Below are 22,500 nucleotides of genomic sequence, written 5' to 3' on the forward strand. Positions count from 1 at the left end.
TCTACCAGTCTACCAGTCTACTAGTCTACCTGTCTACCTGTCTACCTGTCTACTAGTCTACCAGTCTACCTGTCTACCTGTCTACCAGTCTACCAGTCTACCTGTCTACTAGTCTACCTGTCTTCCTGTCTACCAGTCTACCTGTCTACCTGTCTACCTGTCTACCTGTCTACTAGTCTACCTGTCTACCTGTCTACCTGTCTACCTGTCTACCTGTCTACCTGTCTACCAGTCTACCTGTCTACCTGTCTACCTGTCTACCTGTCTACTAGTCTACCAGTCTACCAGTCTACCTGTACTAGTCTACCTGTCTACCAGTCTACCTGTCTACTAGTCTACCTGTCTTCCTGTCTACCAGTCTACCTGTCTACCTGTCTACCTGTACCAGTCTATCTGTACCAGTCTATCTGTCTACCTGTCTACCTCGCTACCAGTCTACCTGTCTACCTGTCTACCAGTCTACCTATCTACCTGTCTACCTGTCTACCTGTCTACCTATCTACCTGTCTTCCTGTCTACCAGTCTACCTGTCTACCTCTCTATCTGTCTACCTGTCTACCTGTCTACCAGTCTACCTGTCTACCTGACTACCTGTCTACCAGTCTACCTGTCTACCTGTTTACCAGTCTACCTGTCTACCTGTCTTCCTGTCTACCAGTCTACCTGTCTACCTGACTACCTGTCTATCTGTCTACCTGTCTACCTGTCTACCAGTCTACCTGTCTACCTGTTTACCAGTCTATCTGTCTATCTGTCTACCTGTCTACCTGTCTATCTGTCTACCTGACTACCTGTCTATCTGTACCAGTCTACCTGTACCAGTCTACCTGTCTACCTGTCTACCTGTCTACCAGTCTACCTGTCTATCTGTCTACCTGTCTACCTGTCTATCTGTCTACCTGACTACCTGTCTATCTGTACCAGTCTACCTGTACCAGTCTACCTGTCTACCTGTCTACCTGTCTACCAGTCTACCTGTCTACCTGTCTACCAGTCTACCTGTCTACCTGACTACCTGTCTATCTGTCTACCAGTCTACCTGTCTACCTGTCTACCTGTCTACCTGTACCAGTCTATCTGTCTACCAGTCTACCTGTCTACCTGTCTACCAGTCTACCTGTCTACCTGTCTACCTGTCTACCTGTCTACCTGTACCAGTCTACCTGTCTACCTGTCTACCTGTCTACCTGTCTATCTGTCTACCTGACTACCTGTCTATCTGTACCAGTCTACCTGTACCAGTCTACCTGTCTACCTGTCTACCTGTCTACCAGTCTACCTGTCTACCTGTCTACCAGTCTACCTGTCTACCTGACTACCTGTCTATCTGTCTACCTGTCTACCTGTCTACCAGTCTACCTGTCTACCTGTTTACCAGTCTACCTGTCTACCTGTCTACCTGTCTACCTGACTACCTGTCTACCAGTCTACCTGTCTACCTGACTACCTGTCTATCTGTCTACCTGTCTACCTGTCTACCTGTCTACCTGTCTACCAGTCTACCTGACTACCTGTCTACCTGTCTACCTGTCTACCTGTCTACCTGTTTACCAGTCTACCTGTCTACCTGTTTACCAGTCTACCTGTCTACCTGTCTACCAGTCTACCTGACTACCTGTCTATCTGTCTACCTGTCTACCAGTCTACCTGTCTACCTGTTTACCAGTCTACCTGTCTACCTGACTACCTGTCTATCTGTCTACCTGTCTACCTGTCTACCAGTCTACCAGTCTATCTGTCTACCAGTCTACCTGTCTACCTGTCTACCAGTCTACCTGTCTACCTGTCTACCTGTTTACCAGTCTACCTGTCTACCTGTCTACCAGTCTACCTGTCTACCAGTCTTCCTGTCTACCAGTCTACCTGTCTACTAGTCTACCTGTCTACCTGTCTACCTCTCTACCTGTCTACCTGTCTACCTCTCTACCTGTCTTCCTGTCTACCTGTCTACCTATCTTCCTGTCTACCAGTCTACCTGTCTACCTTTCTACCTGTCTACCTGTCTACCTGTCTACCTCTCTACCTGTCTACCTGTCTACCTGTCTACCTATCTACCTGTCTACCTGTCTATCTGTCTACCTGTCTACCAGTCTACCTGTCTACCTGTCTACCTGTCTACCTGTACCAGTCTATCTGTCTACCAGTCTACCTGTCTACCTGTCTACCTGTCTACCTGTCTATCTGTCTACCAGTCTACCAGTCTACCTGTCTACCAGTCTACCAGTCTACTAGTCTACCTGTCTACCAGTCTACCTGTCTACTAGTCTACCTGTCTACCAGTCTACCTGTCTACCTGTCTACCTGTCTACCTGTCTATCTGTCTACCTGTCTACCTGTCTACCTGTCTACCTGTACCAGTCTACCTGTCTACCTGTCTACCTGTCTACCTGTCTATCTGTCTACCAGTCTACCTGTCTACCTGTCTACCAGTCTATCTGTCTACCTGTCTACCTGTCTACCTGTCTACCAGTCTATCTGTCTACCTGTGTACCTGTCTACCTCTCTACCTGTACCAGTCTACCAGTCTACCAGTCTACCTGTCTACCAGTCTACCTGTCTACCTCTCTACCTGTCTACCTCTCTACCAGTCTACCTGTTTACCTGTCTACCTATCTACCTGTTTACCTGTCTACCTGTCTACCTGTCTACCTATCTACCTGTTTACCAGTCTACCTGTCTATCTGTCTACCTGTCTACCTGACTACCTGTCTATCTGTCTAGCAGTCTACCAGACTACCTGTCTACCTGTCTTCCAGTCTACCCATTTACATGTACAACTGTCTACTAGTCTACCTATATAACTATACACCTGTCTACCAGTCTACCTGTATAACTGTAAACCAGTCTACCTGTCTACCTGTATAACTCTAAACTTGTCTACCAGTCTACCTGTCTACCTGTCTACCTCTCTACCAGTCTACCAGTCTACCTGTCTACCAGTCTACCTGTCTACCAGTCTACCTGTCTACCTGTCTACCAGTCTACCAGTCTACCTGTCTACCTGTCTACCTGTCTACCTGTACCAGTCTACCAGTCTACCAGTCTACCAGTCTACCAGTCTACCTGTCTACCAGTCTACCAGTCTACCTGTCTACCTGTCTACCAGTCTACCTGTCTACCAGTCTACCTGTCTACCTGTCTACCTGTCTACCAGTCTACCTGTCTACCTGTCTACCAGTCTACCAGTCTACCTGTCTACCTGTCTACCAGTCTACCAGTCTACTAGTCTACCTGTCTACCTGTCTACCTGTCTACTAGTCTACCAGTCTACCAGTCTACCTGTACTAGTCTACCTGTCTACCAGTCTACCTGTCTACTAGTCTACCTGTCTTCCTGTCTACCAGTCTACCTGTCTACCTGTCTACCTGTCTACCTGTCTACTAGTCTACCTGTCTACCTGTCTACCTGTCTACCTGTCTACCTGTCTACCAGTCTACCTGTCTACCTGTCTACCTGTCTACTAGTCTACCAGTCTACCAGTCTACCTGTACTAGTCTACCTGTCTACCAGTCTACCTGTCTACTAGTCTACCTGTCTTCCTGTCTACCAGTCTACCTGTCTACCTGTCTACCTGTACCAGTCTATCTGTACCAGTCTATCTGTCTACCTGTCTACCTCGCTACCAGTCTACCTGTCTACCTGTCTACCAGTCTACCTATCTACCTGTCTACCTGTCTACCTGTCTACCTGTCTACCTATCTACCTGTCTTCCTGTCTACCAGTCTACCTGTCTACCTCTCTACCTGTCTATCTGTCTACCTGTCTACCTGTCTACCAGTCTACCTGTCTACCTGACTACCTGTCTACCAGTCTACCTGTCTACCTGTTTACCAGTCTACCTGTCTACCTGTCTTCCTGTCTACCAGTCTACCTGTCTACCTGACTACCTGTCTATCTGTCTACCTGTCTACCTGTCTACCAGTCTACCTGTCTACCTGTTTACCAGTCTATCTGTCTATCTGTCTACCTGTCTACCTGTCTATCTGTCTACCTGACTACCTGTCTATCTGTACCAGTCTACCTGTACCAGTCTACCTGTCTACCTGTCTACCTGTCTACCAGTCTACCTGTCTACCTGTCTACCAGTCTACCTGTCTACCTGACTACCTGTCTATCTGTCTACCTGTCTACCTGTCTACCAGTCTACCTGTCTACCTGTTTACCAGTCTACCTGTCTACCTGTCTACCTGTCTACCTGTCTACCTGTCTACCAGTCTACCTGTCTACCTGTCTACCAGTCTACCTGTCTACCTGACTACCTGTCTATCTGTCTACCTGTCTACCTGTCTACCTGTCTACCTGTCTACCAGTCTACCTGTCTACCTGACTACCTGTCTACCTGTCTACCTGTCTACCAGTCTACCTGTCTACCTGTTTACCAGTCTACCTGTCTACCTGTTTACCAGTCTACCTGTCTACCTGTCTACCAGTCTACCTGACTACCTGTCTATCTGTCTACCAGTCTACCTGTCTACCTGTTTACCAGTCTACCTGACTACCTGTCTATCTGTCTACCTGTCTACCTGTCTACCAGTCTACCAGTCTATCTGTCTACCAGTCTACCTGTCTACCTGTCTACCAGTCTACCTGTCTACCTGTCTACCTGTTTACCAGTCTACCTGTCTACCTTTCTACCAGTCTACCTGTCTACCAGTCTTCCTGTCTACCAGTCTACCTGTCTACTAGTCTACCTGTCTACCTGTCTACCTCTCTACCTGTCTACCTGTCTACCTCTCTACCTGTCTTCCTGTCTACCTGTCTACCTATCTTCCTGTCTACCAGTCTACCTGTCTACCTCTCTACCTGTCTACCTGTCTACCTGTCTACCTCTCTACCTGTCTACCTGTCTACCTGTCTACCTATCTACCTGTCTACCTGTCTATCTGTCTACCTGTCTACCAGTCTACCTGTCTACCTGTCTACCTGTCTACCTGTACCAGTCTATCTGTCTACCAGTCTACCTGTCTACCTGTCTACCAGTCTACCTGTCTACCTGTCTACCTGTCTACCTGTCTATCTGTCTACCAGTCTACCAGTCTACCTGTCTACCAGTCTACCAGTCTACTAGTCTACCTGTCTACCAGTCTACCTGTCTACTAGTCTACCTGTCTACCAGTCTACCTGTCTACCTGTCTACCTGTCTACCTGTCTACCTGTCTACCTGTCTACCTGTCTACCTGTACCAGTCTACCTGTCTACCTGTCTACCTGTCTACCTGTCTATCTGTCTACCAGTCTACCTGTCTACCTGTCTACCAGTCTATCTGTCTACCTGTCTACCTGTCTACCTGTCTACCAGTCTATCTGTCTACCTGTGTACCTGTCTACCTCTCTACCTGTACCAGTCTACCAGTCTACCAGTCTACCTGTCTACCAGTCTACCTGTCTACCTCTCTACCTGTCTACCTCTCTACCAGTCTACCTGTTTACCTGTCTACCTATCTACCTGTTTACCTGTCTACCTGTCTACCTGTCTACCTATCTACCTGTTTACCAGTCTACCTGTCTATCTGTCTACCTGTCTACCTGACTACCTGTCTATCTGTCTAGCAGTCTACCAGACTACCTGTCTACCTGTCTTCCAGTCTACCCATTTACATGTACAACTGTCTACTAGTCTACCTATATAACTATACACCTGTCTACCAGTCTACCTGTATAACTGTAAACCAGTCTACCTGTCTACCTGTCTACCTGTATAACCGTAAACCTGTCTACCTGTCTACCTGTCTACCAGTCTACCTGTATAACTATAAACCTGTCTACCAGTCTACCTGTCTACACCATATTTCAATCTGCAACATGTCAGTGTTTCACACCACTGACTTCTTCCCCATTCAGAGCAGGCGTGGAAGACCAGCAGCTAGTGACTGGAGTGTTTGAGGTAGACCACTGACAGGTCGGGCGGCCCACTGTAATGCACGGCATGGCCTGAGGAATGACGCCTCGCACAATAATAAACACCGGCGTTTGATACTGGTCCTCTAGTCCGTTGTTGTCCGTTAGAATGAGCGCGGTGTCCTCGTTCCACCTCGGCCGGCCTCCCCTGACTTCTGTTGCGGGCGCTCAGTGAACGAGGAGTAAAAGAGGTCACATCCATGGGATTACGCTACAAGACGGATTACACCAGATTTATTTGCATACACGACGTGCAGTGTTTGACGCTGCTCTTTGTTTATTAAACAGAACGGTGAATAAAGAGCTCTGATCTCTCTCTCTCTATTCAGGGTAACAGAGAGACAGACCGACAGGCAGGCAGACAGACAGACAGACAGACATATAGACAGACAGACAGACATACAGACAGACATACAGACAGAGATAGACAGACAGACAGACAGACAGACATACAGACAGACAGGCAGACAGACAGAGATACATACAGACATACAGACAGACATACAGACAGAGACATACAGACAGGCAGACATACAGACAGACAGAGAGACATACAGACAGAGAGACATACAGACAGACATACATACATACATACATACAGAGAGACATACAGACAGAGAGACATACAGACAGACAGACATACATACATACATACAGACAGAGAGACATACAGACAGACAGACAGAGAGACATACAGACAGAGAGACAGACAGACAGACAGAGAGACATACAGACAGACAGACAGACAGACATACATACATAAAGAGAGAGAGAGACAGACAGACAGACAGACAGTCAGACAGACAGGCAGGCAGACAGACAGAGAGACAGACAGACAGACAGACAGACAGACACTCAGACAGACAGAGAGACAGACAGACAGAGAGACAGAGACAGAGAGGCAGACAGGCAGACAGACAGAGAGACAGACAGACAGACAGACAGAGAGACATACAGACAGAGAGACATACAGACAGACAGACAGAGAGACATACAGACAGACAGACAGAGAGACATACAGACAGAGAGACATACAGACAGAGAGACAGACAGACAGACAGACAGACAGACAGAGAGAGACAGAGAGACATACAGACAGACAGACATAGAGAGAGAGGGAGACAGATATACAGTCAGACAGACAGGCAGACAGACCGACAGAGAGACAGACAGACAGACACTCAGACAGACAGACAGACAGAGAGACAGGCAGACAGACAAACAGACAGACAGACGGACAGACAGAGGCACATCCCCAGTAAGGGTATTGCCTCTGTAGTACATGTGTGTAGCTGGGGGTCTGGAGGTAACTAAGGCTATTGTGTCTGTTATGCTAATAGAGACAGGAGCGGCAGCCAAGAGAAGCTACTGGCTGGTCCCTGTAGGGGGTCGATGACATCAATAACAAGCTAATAATCCCACCGCGCTACCTTTGAGGAGGCCAAAGCCAGCGAGGGAGCGATCCACCGCAGTCTGCCCCCCCCCCCCCCCCCCCCTCCACCCTCCACCCCCCGCCCCCACACCACCACCCGCATCCCTCTCATCCACAGAAGAACGGAGAGAAGGGGAAAGAAAATAGGACATTTTGCACTTCTTCACGGTTATCTATCGACAGAGCCCACTAGGGGCCGTCTGCTATTGATTGTGCTCTTTCTCCGGGGGTGAGGAGCTTGTTATGGGCGGCACGTACCGGCTGGGGGCTTTGTGTGTGTGTGTGTGTGGGTGTGTGTGTGTGTGTGTGTTGCCTTTTGCCTCTGGTATTGTTGCTGCCCGCTGTAATTTCAGCAGGCGGGGTAATTAGATGCTTGATTGGGGGGAGCGTGAACCGGTCTGGTCCCGGCGGGGGGTAGTGTGTGTGTGTGTGTGTGTGTGTGTGTGTGTGTGTGTGTGTCTGTGTGTGTGTGTGTGTGTGCGTGTGCGTCTCCAGAGGAGTGGGGTTGGGGGGAGGAGGGGCTTGAGCCTGGGCCAATGCATGACCGTTTACAGGTGAGTCACCACACACACACACACACACACACACACACACACACACACCACCGTCTGTTGTGTGGCATCGCAGTGCAGTAGACCTTCTAATTGCATCTCCCGCTCCTCAGATTGAGCCCAGACGAAAGACGAAAGGGAAATGTAGTAAACAAAATGTCAAGCGGAGCCAGACCCCCTCTTAAATCACCTCAGGGCAGAGATATGAAACATGACTAACTTCCCCATATCTAATAACCATAGGCTTCTCTCAGGGGAGAGACGTCACACACAGCCTCCGTGTCGTGACAGAACAATACAGTCCTGTCTCCAGCAGCTCTCACACACACACACATACGCACACACACACAGACACCCACACACACACGCAGACACCCACACACACACAGACACCCACACACACACGCAGACACCCACACACACACAGACACCCACACACACACACACACAGACACTCACAAACACACACTGACACCAACAAACACACACTGACACCAACAAACACACACAGACACCCACACACACACACACACACACACACACACACACAGACACCCACACACACACACAGACACCCACACACACACACACACACACACACACACACACACACACACACACACAGACACCCACACACACACACAGACACCCACACACACACACACACACACACACACAGACACCCCCACACACACACACACACACACACACACACAGACACCCACACACACACCCACACACACACACACACACAGACACCCACACACACCCACACACACACAGACACACACACACACACACACACACAGACACCCACACAGACACACACACACAGACACCCACACACACACACAGACACCCACACACACACACACACACACACACACACACACACACACACACACAGAGACACTCACAAACACACACTGACATCCACATACACACACACACTCACAAACACACACAGACACTCACAAACACACACAGACACCCACACACACACCCCCCCCCCCCCCACACACACACACACACAAACACACACAGACACACACACACACAGACACACACAGACACAGACACCCACACACACACACAGACACCCACAAACACACACAGACACCCACAAACAGACACACATACAAACAGACACACATACAAACAGACACACATACAAACAGACACACATACAAACAGACACACATACAAACAGACACGCATACAAACAGACGCGGTTAGAAACAGACAGGCATAAAAACAGACACGCATCCAGACACACACAAACACACACACGCACACACACACACACACCCCTGCATCCCTCCTAATATGATTTATCCACACAAGAGGAGAAAACCATGACGTCACCTTTTTTCTATCTTTTATATTACTCTGTCTCAATGGTAAAAGTTGGCCCGCTTACACCACCTAGAGGTGTTTCTGGTGACTGCAACCACAAGCAAGCATGGCTGTGTCAATCAGTTCATTGAGTGACGAAAATGTCTATGACCAACCGGTAGTACCAGGGGGTGTGGAGAAATTACAGTACACTATAAAGAAATGTTTTCTATTCTTTAATTTCCTGTGCAGTTATTATGAACTTTGGGTTGAACTTTTAATGACAGACTCATACAGATGGCAACTCTATTTTGAGAGGCTTTTTTTCATCCAATATTACATCGGATGACTGCACTTTGTTTAAAAGCATATGTGAATCCCTCCTTATCATCCCTGATGTCCCTCACCCCACCTCTCTTCCAACCTCCCTCCAATCCTCCCTCCCTCCATCCCTCTGCACCAGGCTGTAAGAGCAGACACACCTCTCCCCCCCCCCATCCCTGAACCCCCCCCCCCCCCCCCCCCCCCCCCCCCCCCCCCCCCCCCCCCCCCCTCTCACCTCTCTGGTGGCGTTGTCCTGTACCAGGCTGTAAGAGCAGACACACCTCTCCCCCCCCCCCCCCCCATCCCCGAACCCCCCCCCTCCCCTCTCACCTCTCTGGTGGCGTTGTCCTGCACCAGGCTGTAGAGGGCCACGATGCGGCTGACCTCCAGGAGGACTGGGCTGGGCGAGGGCGACTCGCGGCCCGCCTGGCGGCACAGGTGGCAGGCCGAGGGGCAGCTGCCCTTCTCCTCGCAGCGGATCTCCACGCCCGTCACCAGGTCCTCGGACAGCAGCTGGGTCTTCAGCAGCCCAGACAGGTAGCTGATGAAGGGCATGGACTTGAGCTCCCGCCTGCTACCCTGGTCTGTCGCCTCTGGAGGGGGGGGGACAGAGGGGGAGAGAGAGAGAGAGAGAGAGAGAGAGAGAGAGAGAGATAGAGAGAGAGAGAGGGAGAGGGGGAGAGGGGGAGAGGGGGAGACGGAGAGAGAGAGAGAGAGGGGGAGAGGGGGAGACGGAGAGAGAGAGAGAGAGAGAGAGAGAGAGAGAGAGAGAGAGAGAGAGAGAGAGAGAGAGAGAGAGAGAGAGAGAGGGAGAGAGAAGGAGAGAAGGAGGGGAAAGGAGAGAAGACAGTTCAGGGTAAACACACGGAACACATGTCATTGCTGTTCTGGCCTGTTGAGAGTGAAAGATAGGCCATAAAACCATTTCACCTTCCAGCACACACAAACACACACACACACACACATACACACACACATACACACACACACACCCACTCATGCCACACACTGGGCCGGACAGTAGCGGAGATGATTTGGAATCGCTCTCTTGTGGTGAGGTTAGCCCTGTCTGAGACATGTCAACTCAAGTGTCGCCCCCTCGAGGCGATCTTGAGGAATGTCGTCTAACGGTCGCCTAACGGTAGACACTTGTGTCTTCTACGTAGGATATATTCGGCGGCTTCGCACGCCTCCCTCCCGTCACTCCCACCAACGAGAGTGACGGACACAGAGACATACAGTACAGGGAGGGAGAGAGAGAGAGAGAGAGAGGGAAGGAAGGGGCGTTTCACAGCCACACAAGCACTCATCTGGATCTACTTTATGTGGCGCTGAAAAGAAAAACAGAGTCATCATCTAACTAGTCTTGCGGAGCCATACCTCCAAATCCCGTTGTGCTCACGTCCGGGTTGGAGGTCCGGGGAGATTTAGATTAGCCGATCTGACTTGGATTGAACCTGGACGGCGGTAGGACTACGCTAGCTTGTAACAGAAGTGTGCTCTATACACGGTATCTAGTCGACGAAGGCATTATGAAGGTATTGGATTAGAGATTGATGAGAGACACAGAGAGAGGGAGAGAGAGACCCAAACCCTAACACTAACCCAGGGGTTGTGGTGTGAGTGAGTGTGTGTGTGTGTGTGTATGTGTGTGTGTGTGTGTGTGTAAGGGGGAGAGACAAGGTATGCGGGTGTGAGAGGTGAGTTAGTGATGAAACCCTGTAAGCGTCTGCCGATATTCAATCAAACAGATATTCCATCAAACTGGCACTGAGTGAAAACGATGCTGTGGAAATGAATGGTTTTTCTTTTTTCTACACACATATTGTCTGTTTTCAACTCCTAAACACATCTACAATACATATATTCCCCCATTTCATTACAATACCATCTCTCTATGGAAAGACGCATCATTCACCCAGGTTTCGTTAAGAAAACGGTCTCAGTGGTGTCTGAGACATCGCATGCGAAAAACAAACATAAAAACGGATCCACAGTCCTCTCCTGGATAGGTCACCGTGGGAGGGGGGAGAGTGGGGGGGCGACGACAGCAAAGTTGCAAGAAAGTTTTGATATCCTACACACAGTGTACCACGGTAGTACCACATTCGCCATGCAGAGAGAATGGCATTCTGCGGCTTCGTGACGGACTGAATGTCTCTCTCTCTCTGCCTTCATCTATCATTCCTGCAGTGCTCGTGATGAGGCCCGCTGGCTTTCTCAAGTTGCAGAGCAATCAACTGACTCATAGCTCGCCTCGCCGTCTCCCAGGCTCCTGCAGACCTATTGGCTGAGGTACTTCTTACTGACTGTGGTGGGGAAACACCAGCGCCAGCACTGGGAACCACTGGATAAACACAATAACATGCAGATGTGTTAGCTGGTAGTAACGAGACACACGAACACACACACAGACAGAGACACACACACACACACACACACACACAAACATGCGTGCATGCACGCTAGCAGACACACACATGCACACACACACAAAAACCCGATAGCACACACACACACACACACACACACACACACGGACGAACGCACACAGACACACACACACACACACACACACACACACACACACTGGTCTATGCTACACTTTACAGGGGGAAGAGGGAGAAAAAAAAAAGCAAAGTGACATTCTTCAAGGTAGAGTAATTGGGACCAGCTTATGGTAAAACATTCAAAATGATCCATTTCCTGCAATGCACTTAATCATATTGAAATAGAGCAGCCTGCATAATATTTCACAGAGGAAAAAAAGAAAAAGGAAAAAAAAAACATACAGTGAACTTAATCAGCCTGTGTGTTTGTTCTTTTAAACTCACTTGTCTTGACTGTTTTTCTTGCCGGTTCTTTTAAAGCTAGGTCAAGGAAAGGGCCAGTTATGTTCAACCTCCATCATCCTTCACACTCAAAACACATTCCAGACTATGGGTTAGCCTTTTAACATTGTGTGTGTGTGTGTGCGTGTGTTTCTGTGTGTGTGTGTGTGTGTGTGTGTGTGTGTGTTTGTGTGTGTGCATGCGTGTATGTGTGTGTGTGTGTGTGTGCGTGCGTGTGTGTCTGTGTGTGCGCGCGTGTGCGTGTGTGCATGTGCGAGTGTGTGTGGGTGTGTGTTAGCCTTCTAAGATGTGTGAGGGCAGGGCTGACACCAGAGCAGACCGGGCGACAACACAGGAACAGAACACAGGCTCAGATGATCTGACACCTCAGGATGAGAGGATTAGTCGACAGAAAGAGCTCATTATTCATCTTACTACACAGAACAAACATAGACCTTCCCCATAGAGAGGAAAAGCCATCAATATACCAGAGTAGAGCAGAGTTTGGACATTTGAATGACATACATAGTATACATGGTACTGGACTTGGAAAGGTCAACATCTTTTGAGGTGTCAGTCTTTGCGATAGGTTGGCGTGTGGTGTGTCTGAGTGCTCGTATTATTAGGCAATGTGTATATTGATATATGTCTGGAGATGGGCTGTAGGAGGCTACATACGGCATAGAGCTGCCACTGGAGTGTGAACAGGATTGGAGCAGTGCAAATCAAGGGTGTGGGGGAGTGTATGTGTGTGTGTGTGTGTGTACATGCATCTGTGTGTGTGTGTGTGTGTGCGTGTGTGTGTGTGTGCTTGCATGTGTGTCTGTGTGTGCGTGTACGCGTGCATGCATGTGTGTGCGTCTGTGTGTGCGTGAACGCATGCGTGCATGTGTGTGTGTGTGTACATGCATCTGAGTGTGTGTGTGTGTGTGTGTGTGCGTGCATGTGTGTCTGTGTGTGCGTGTACATGTGCGTGTGTGTGTGTGTGTGCGTGTGAAGTCTTTTCACATCCTATGTAAACAGGCTCAAGGGGTGGCCCTAAGAGCCCAATTACACGCTCTCCTTGAGTAAACACAGACACAGTGCAGGGCTGTCGTCACTCCGGCCTCACAATAAAGCCCTGTGATTATCCCAGGGTTTCTCCCGACAGCTCCGGTGCTAGCTAGCTCACTCACTTCAAGCCCCCTAGCCGCCACACCGCCGCCACACTACCACCCCCCCCCCCCCCCCCCCCCACCCCACTCTCACACACCCTTCTCTCCCCCTTCCTCTTCAGCTTCAGGCCACGGGTCAACAGGGCATCCGACAGTTGTAGACCAAAAGCGTCTGAAGCATCGCTTCAGGGTTCAGAGGTGTTGACCTACAGTACATGGAATACAGGTGCCGTTGTGTTCCGAGCAGATACATGTTACATACAGGTTAGACTGACCAACTGTGACCTACTGTTGCAGTCACTTCCTACAGGAAAATCAAAAGGCCTACAGTTTTTCTAGACCATGTGACGTGACCAAGGGAACACTGGTCCTAGTGACAAGTGAATACATATAGTATATGAATGAATGAATGAATGAATGAATGAATGGTCTTTATTGTCATTGATATAGTACAGGTACCAAACAACGACATTTGGGAGGGGGGGCTCCCCTGGTGCTAGGAAAAAAAAAAAAAAAAAAAAAAGAAGGGAAAGGAGCTGGTTTACATAAATAAAGGCTATGTACACTATCCACCAAACTATACTATACAAATAAAACACTGTGCTGTACTCTATGCTATGCTATACCTATTCTAACATTTCCTATCTCTGAACCTTATGTACCAGAGGGTTGTCATATTGCACATAGTGTTATTGCACATTCATTTAAAGTGTCGCAGTTTGCAGGTTTGAAATGTTCACAGTTGTGTTTCAGTGTTGCACTTGATTTCAATCTAGTAGCTGCCATCAAATTGTCTAGATTGTCCAGGGCCTAGAACCTAGGTCTTTGCTGTGTTCAGGGCCTGAATGGCCCTGGGGTAGAAGCTGAGCTTCAGTCTGTTTGTCCTTGCGAACATGGTCCTGAACCGCCTGTTCGAGGGCAGCCGAGCAAAGTGTTCGTACCCAGGGTGGGATGGGTCTCTGGAGATCTTGGAGGCCTTCCTGAGGCAGCGTGTGTTGTACAGCTCTTCCAGAGAGGGGAGGGGGGCGCCGGTGATCTTCTGGGCCGATCTCACGACTCTCTGTAGCGCATTCCTCTCTGCGGCTGTGCAGCTGGAGAACCAGATGCAGATGCAGTAGATGAGGATGCTCTCCACTGCGCAGCGGTAGAAGGTCACCAGCATCTCCTGTCCGATGTGGTCTTTCCTGAGGACTCTCAGGAAGTAGAGCCGCTGTTGTGCCTTCTTGATGATGGCTGCTGTGTTGTTCTTCCAGGACAGGTCATCCTGTATGTGCACCCCCAGGAATCGGAGGGTTGAGACTCTCTCCACGCTCCCTCCATCGACGAGCAGGGGCTGGACCTCAGATTTTTTCCTCCTGAAGTCCACGATGATTTCCTGGGTCTTTGACTGGTTCAGCAGCAGGTTGTTAACCTTGCACAGCTTGCCCAGCTGCTCCACCTCATCCCTGTACGCCGCCTCGTCCCCCCCCGAGATGCAGCCCACCACGGTGGTGTCGTCTGCAAACTTTACGATGGAGTTGCTGGGGTGGACGGGGGTGAAGTCGTAGGTGTAGAGGTTGTAGAGGATGGGGCTTAGCACGCAGCCCTGGGGGGACCCAGTGCTGAGTCTGAGGGCTGTGGAGGTGTGGGAGCCCACCCGCACCCTCTGGGTTATACATATAGTATATGGATACATTTAGTGACCATCTCTCTCTATCTCTCTCTCTCTCTCTCTCTTCTCTCTCTTTAATTACGGATTGAATGTGGCATAAGTCATTAGGGAGGCTACCCTCTGGTCATAGAGGTGTTGCCCAGGAAACATCAGGAAAAGTGTTAATTTCACGCAGATGTTGTCAAATATTGTTAGTGTTGGCATTGTAATTATGGCCTCATAAAAAGCGCAAACGTTCTGAGTGTTTTGACGTGCAATCTGGCGTCTTTAACAACACTGGCAGACTTCCAGATCATAGTGCCTATTAATTTTCCACAGTCTGTTGATTACTGCATTTTCCTGGGTGAAAATGCAAGCTCAAGGGACATTGCATCTGAGAGAGAGAGAGAGAGAGAGAGAGAGAGAGAGAGAGAGAGAGAGAGAGAGAGAGAGAGAGAGAGAGAGAGAGACTCCATCTGCCATCTGCAGTGCACTAATGAAAAGAAACAAACAACTGGATAGGTTTAAGTGAAAGGCCAGTGGTAGAAGCCATCATCCAATAGACTGTTACACAAGTACACAAGAGGAAATAATGTAGCAGAAGTGCGTCAGGCATTCCGAACCATGCTGAAAGACATTTAGAGCACATAAAAAAGCGCTGATAAAGTTAACATGCTGTGTCCATTCTTATAATGATACATATACGTATATTGCAAGGGGTGTAATAACGTTTTACACACACAGACCAAAAAAAACCTCCATTGCAGTCAAACTAGTCAAATGTTATGATTGAGTTAACACAAAGCTCACAACTGACAATACACACAAAAACATGCAAGTGAATGCTGTAAACATGTTTTAAGTGTAATTTCGGGATGGTCTCTCCCAACCGATGTTGTAATAAAAGGCCTATGCTGCCATCTAGCGGCAAATAACGATTTCTCATGTAGCCTACCTCGAAACACGTACATACCGGTACATGCAGATGAGAAATCTATGATACTACAGGACAGTGCATGACTGCAGTAAGTTTGCAAAGCTCTCAAATGACTCATATCATCAGGATCATTCAAAAATAGACGATGACTGCAAGTACTTGCTTCTATTTTATCCTGACTGATTGAACAAAAAGTTGTAATAAAGTATGTCGGGCCTGCCTAGTACAGAACAAGATAAATAATAACCAAATCATGGGTAATACGATGCCCATTATATGAATGTCATGTTTTCTCTAGCTTACAATAAACATTGCTGATTGAATAACCATTATAAAAATACAGAAACAATTGTGCCTCTGTGCGGTGCACAGAAGCAGATGCAGGAACTTCATATCCCGCACGGACAACATATTGACCAGCCTGAATGATTGGTATGGGAGCCAATCACGTCGGGACGTTGTCCCAGCTGCGTGCGGAATAACCAATGGGAATAGATGTAGGCGGGGACGTTACGTCACGTCAGCACCGCACCGCACCGCAGTAGCACACCCAGCAGGCGCGCCTGTCACACTACCGTCCCCGACAGATCTGACATCGAACCGAAGGTAAGATCTCACGCAAGATGTCAACCGAAAGAAACTGAAGAGTAGACATTTGGTCATTGTAGCCTCTGAATACTGAGTTTTTGGACTTTCCAACAATCCGTCCGATCATGAATTAATTTCTGCATTCCGCATTGTCCCAAAACTGGAGTGGGAGTAAATTCGCGATTTGGGGGAGGAGGAGGAGGAGGCCTCCCACTGGCTAACGTGTTGACTAACATCAACATGACAACAACAACAACCAGCATCATACCGCGAGCTTATCGATCACGTATCAACATTATGTATTATTGAAACAACCGTGCTTGCATGCGTAGAAATCGTTCCGATCGGTGCACCGCTGTTTGCTGTTCGCTGTCTTGTTGGTATCGTGACTCCTGTATCCGTCATGCTAACACCTGAGCTAGCGTTAGGTCGCTCTGACAGCTCGACGATAACACCGAAAGCACCAAGGTCGCCGGCGTGCCGATGATGTGCAGGCAGACTGCTGTCTTCTTTCATTACTCGGTAGCTTGTTTGACTCGGGAGACAGTCTCGAATGCCCACGTTGGCTTTGTAGCCAGTGCTTACATACCAGTGCTGTCTGTCCAAGTCTGTCCAGCAAAGTGCATCGATGTCAATAGTACGTGCAACTGTTAAGACCATGGTGGCATCAGGGTTGGCCTGTCTCCGATTATCAGCAACATCGATGCATACAGAGTTCCCCACGCTCCCGCGAACTCACTCGTCACTTTCTCGCTCCAGAGCGAAAGTTGTAAACATCATCGTCTCGTTCCTAGACTGAGACACTTTCTTTCTCACAATAGCCTGCGGGTTATGAACAGCATGACGTGGTCAAAATGCAATGTACCATTCAGGATTGTTTTTTATTTATTCATCAGTTTCAATAAGAGATGGATATGTTTTATTCAACTTCTTATTAGCGATGCTATATGTAAACAGATGTTGTTCTCCATGTCACAACAAACATTGATACCACTTTTTTCTTTGGTTGTCCTCTCTCTCTCTCTCTCTCTCTCTCGCTCTGCTCAGGCGTTAGGGAGACGTCAGCACCATGGCCACCGCATCCTCCCCGTCCCCGTCCCTGGACCCAGACCTGATCCGAGAGGTTCTGGAGTGCCCCATCTGCCTGGAGACCTACAGCCAGGACCAGCTCCGGCCCAAACTCCTCCAGTGCGGCCACACCGTTTGCAGACAGTGCCTGGAGAAGCTGCTGGCCAGCACCATCAACGGCGTCCGCTGCCCCTTCTGCAGCAAAGTGTCCCGCATGTCCAGCATCTCGCAGCTGGCGGACAACCTCACTGTCCTCAAGATCCTCGACTGCGCCAGCTCCTGCGACACGGCCGCCGCCCTCATGTGCAAGTCCTGCCGCAACCGCCTGCCGCGCCAGTACTGCCGCGACTGCGCCACAGTGCTCTGCGACCTCTGCAAGGGGGAGGGGCATCAGCAGCAGGGCCACGCCGTCCAGCCTATCAGGGCCGCCGCTGACCAGCGGCGCAGGGACCTGGGCGGCAAGCTGGCGGCGCTGAGGGAGGCCATGGGACACATCCAGAAGAAGAAGGCGGCCATCGACAGCGTGGCGAGGCAGATGAGGTTGAAGTACCGCGGGGCGCAGCAGGACTACGCCCGGGCGGAGCTCCGTCTGCAGGAGGAGCTGGGGAGGTCGCGGCGGGCCTTCGCCGCCGCCATGGCCGAGGTGGAGAAGCTCAACGGACAGATACTGGAGGAGCAGACCTACCTGCTCAACATCGCAGAGGTGCAGGTCAGTGGAGGGGGTGGAGTCAATAGGGTGGCCGGAGGTATGGTACCATTACTTTGTATACCGATATTACGTATACGTTTCACCGTTACTATTACTGTTTATCAGCACTTTCAATTTCAAGCTGGTACTTGTTTCATGTAGTAGCTCTCTCTCTCTCTCTCTCTGTCCTCCCTTTAGAGTCATAGTGAGATAAAAGCCCTCATTGCTGAAAATGGCCCTGTGATATTAAGTGATATTATGAATAAAACATATTCCCTTCCCTGCTTTTTTATTTTTTTTACAGGTGGTGTCCCGGTGTGACTACCTGACCATGCGTGTGAAGCAGAGCGACATCGTCCTGCTGGAGGAGGACGGGGGAGGGAATGACGAGGAGGAGCTGGACCTCCAGAGCAGCCTGCCCTCCCTGCTGAAGCTCCAGGACCCTGAGCTGGTCAAGACGGAGCACCCCACAGCCCTGGTGGTGGGCCAGCTGACCACCAAGCCCTGTACTGTCGACATGGACGAGGAAGAAGAAGGGTCGCTAGAGCTGGAGCTGGGGCTGGCCGCTGGGGTCGGAGTGGGGGCCATGGGGGGCACTGGGGGGGTGGTGAGGGGGACTCCTCTGGACCTCTACAGAGACTTCGACATGGTGACAGCTGTGGAGGAGGCCGTGTGCGCCTCCCCGGGCAGCTTCAAGTCCAAGTCCATGGACGCGGGTGGCGGGCCTTCCCCCGGGGGAGCTGGAGGAGGAGGAGGAGGAGGAGCGGGCGGCTCGGGGCTCCAGGCCTGCCAGTTTGTGAAGAAGATGGGCTGTAAGGGGAACCTCCCCGGCATGTTCAACCTCCCCGTCAGCATCTGCGTGACGCCGCAGGGCGAGGTGCTGGTGGCCGACCGGGGGAACTACCGCATCCAGATCTTCAACAAAAAGGGCTTCCAGAAGGAGATCCGCCGCAACCCCAGCAGCATCGACAACTTTGTCCTCAGCTTCCTGGGCGCCGACCTGCCCAACCTCATCCCCCTCTCCATCGCTATCACCGCCCAGGGCCTCATTGGGGTCACGGACAACTATGACAACTCTGTCAAGGTTAGAGGTTCTACCTACTTCTATGCATCATACAAAGCTAGGGAATTCTGCACCTCACACCTTCTGCATACGTAATTTTTATTTAATTGTTTTCCGTTTTCGTTTGTCTACCCTGGCAGGTGTACACCACGGACGGACACTGCGTGGCGTGCCACAAGAACCAGCTGATCAAGCCGTGGGGCATCGCCGCCCTGCCGTCGGGCCAGTTCGTGGTGTCGGACGTGGAGGGCGGCAAGCTGTGGTGCCTGGCGGTGGACCGCAGCGTGGGCGTGGTCAACTACAACCGCCTGTGCTCGGCCGTGAGGCCCAAGTTCGTGACGTGCGATGCCGCCGGCACCGTCTACTTCACCCAGGGCCTGGGCCTGAACATCGAGAACCGCCACAACGAGCACCACCTGGAGGGGGGCTTCTCCATCGGCTCGGTGAACACCGACGGCCAGATGGGCAAGCAGCTCAGCCACTTCTTCTCCGACACGGAGGACTTCCGCTGCATCACAGGCATGTGCGTGGACGCCAACGGGGACCTGCTGGTCACGGACAGCGGCAGGAAGGAGATCCTGCAGTTCCCCAAAGAGGGCGGCTTCAACGTCCTGATCGCAGAGGGGCTGACGTGCCCGGTGGGCGTGGCCGTCACTCAGAAGGGGCAGCTGATGGTGCTGGACTGCTGGGACCACTGTGTGAAGGTGTACACGTACTTACAGAGGAGGCGATCCTCCACCTGCTAAGAAAGACCTAGGAATCCAACGTGTGTGTATGCGTGCGTGTGTGTGTGTGTGTGTGTGTGCGGGGGAAAAAAAACTGTTGATCTGTCACTTTAATATCAATGGCTGCATTCCACAACAACTTTTGCTCCTTCTCCACGGGTTCTTAGCCGTGTTCATACCATGAAGACCGTCTATGTATCCGATGACTGATTTCTGGATCGGTCGGAGTGACTGGGGAGTGGGGGAGCATGTTGGAAACTAAAGCCTGTGTCTACCATTCAAGCTGCCTCTGTTGATTTGAGATGGATCACAGCACTACAGACAGCAATAATGCATCAGTGTTGTTGTCCACGTTTGGCGTGTGTGTGTGTGTGTGTGTGTGTGTGGGATGGGGGTGGGCACTGTTTCAATCAATGTGTGGAATTATTCTGTTTTAACTGCTGTACTGTACACAAAAGAAAAAGAGATTAATGATGATTAAAGATAATTGTCACGCCTAACGATGTGTTCGGCAGGGAGGAACATCAACGCTTACAGGCATTCGTGTCCATTAGGGAGGCCCAAAAGGCTGTTTGAAGCCTCTAATGTGTATGATGAATTATAGACTTGGATCATTATAACCTGGCCGTCAATAATAATAACAACAACGTGTGTATCATGTAGCCTGAACTGAAGCGGTTGTCCTGCAGTTGCTGTGACTGCAGTGTTGTGTTGGGTCTGAAGGGGTGGGTCTAGAACCTGCAGATGAGTTATCCCCTATATCCAGACAAAGCTTTTTTCTAATCTAAATAGTAGTCCTCCGTCTCTGGAAAATATAACCGGAAATGGAGTGTAATAGACTACATGTTGAGTGCTTGGAACCTCCTGTAGAGTAGGTTGTAACTGCCAAGTGTAAGCAGCGCTCAGTTAACTCACCCTCCAGAAGTTGCCCTTAGGAACAGACCTAGGATCAGACGAACCTCCCTCCGTTCTGACCGTAGTCATTATGGGAGGACATGCAGAACTGAACTGAAATCAGTACGTACTGTGACATATTTGGGAGTTGAACTGTACTATACTATGTTGTTGTTTTGCAAAAAAAGCAATCCAGAAGAGAAAATCTGAGAAATCCAGGTGAAGCCTAATTTGTTGACAGTCATTATCCTGTTTGTTTGTTTGTTACTGAGAAGCTTCTTTGTGAAACACATGTTTGTCAAAACACCAAAGGACTTCAATATCAGGATATCTTGGTTGTCAGCATGCTACTTGTTGTCACTGCTAATAGTGTTCATTCCAAATGCTTCCTTCAATGTTCAGATATCCCACATCTCAAGTATCACTATGGCTATTCCAGACATACCTATTACAGTAAATAAAGATGTATAAAGATGCATAAAATGCTAAAGATAAAATCAAGTGTCCTTGTTTCAATGTGACGAAAAACAATATTGTGTGTGTGTGTGTGTGTGTGTGTGTGTGCGGGGGGGGGGGGGGGGGGGGGGGTTGTAGTGAGAATGGTGGTTGTATTGGTCACTCAGAACCATATGGAAAGGGATGGAAGTCCTCTGAAATACAATTATTCTAATAATTATAATTGCCTATTTCTTCTGAGTTCATGGATTATTTTCTACAACTGGATCTTAACACTTTAAAACGGTCACACGGTGTGTTTGTGTGTGCGCGCATGCGTGCACTGTGAAACAGAATCAACTTGTGTCTTTTTCAAATTGACCTTCCTTCTTTGGCTTGGAGGCAGTGAATTTACTGTTGTTATTATCTCATTAGAGGAATTCATGTGTAAACAAAGTGAGTCATGTTTCTAAAGTTGATTATATATTGAGTGCAATAAACCCAACGTTTGAGATCAAATAGTGTCGTCGTTTCTGCCCCCTCTGCGACCTTTTTAATTATTATTTCTTTTTTACATTCACAGGTATTTCTATTGAAGGGTATAACACGACTCTTGTTTGGAATTGCCTTTTGAATCTCAAGGCTTTTCTGCAATACCAGAAAGGCTTCCGCTTCAAAGGCATGTTCTAAGGAGCGGTGGCCTTCACTAGTGTTACTTACTAGCCAGGGTCAGCATGAATGGCTTGTTGAATCACATGTTTTCGGAAATATGCAGCCCACAAAAAAGCCTACTAACTGAATTGATTTATTTCACAGGTTCTGTGTTAATAGGTTCATCAGAGACCCAGATGCACTGAATACGTGACCTTTTCCACAATGGGACCTTGAATGTAACAGGAATGTATGTCCATGAAGAACCTTCCTCCAGCTAAATGATGACACTTTTTT

The 22,500-nt window shown here is 49.5% G+C and overlaps 2 protein-coding genes across 2 annotated transcripts in view; one reads left to right on the forward strand and one right to left on the reverse strand.

Annotated features, from left to right (window-relative positions):
• astn2 (astrotactin 2) overlaps nt 1–22,500 on the reverse strand; it is a gene marked incomplete at both ends in the record, with an annotated part of 337,790 nt that overhangs the window by 54,071 nt on the left and 261,219 nt on the right. Inside the window, one exon of the mRNA XM_080530321.1 lies at nt 9,870–10,132. Within this exon, the coding sequence (XP_080386447.1) occupies nt 9,870–10,132 (263 nt within the window). The remainder of the gene's footprint in view (nt 1–9,869; nt 10,133–22,500) is intronic.
• On the forward strand, nt 16,672–21,617 carry trim32 (tripartite motif containing 32). The gene is made up of 4 exons (XM_080528174.1): nt 16,672–16,697; nt 17,727–18,456; nt 18,740–19,519; nt 19,639–21,617. The coding sequence occupies exons 2-4, from the start codon at nt 17,749–17,751 to the stop codon at nt 20,242–20,244; spliced, it is 2,094 nt and encodes a 697-aa protein (XP_080384300.1). The 5' UTR covers nt 16,672–16,697; nt 17,727–17,748; the 3' UTR covers nt 20,245–21,617.

The sequence above is a fragment of the Nansenia antarctica genome, assembly GCF_963989245.1.
Source record: "Nansenia antarctica genome assembly, chromosome: 4".
NCBI classification, from domain to species: Eukaryota; Metazoa; Chordata; class Actinopteri; order Argentiniformes; family Microstomatidae; genus Nansenia; species Nansenia antarctica.

Coding starts and splice junctions, on each gene's coding strand:
- trim32 (XM_080528174.1), top strand. CDS start 17,749: ATGGCCACCGCATCCTCCCCGTCCCCGTCCCTGGACCCAGACCTGATC. Junction 18,457..18,739: donor TCAACATCGCAGAGGTGCAG/GTCAGTGGAGGG, acceptor TTTTTTTTACAG/GTGGTGTCCCGGTGTGACTA. Junction 19,520..19,638: donor ACTATGACAACTCTGTCAAG/GTTAGAGGTTCT, acceptor CTACCCTGGCAG/GTGTACACCACGGACGGACA.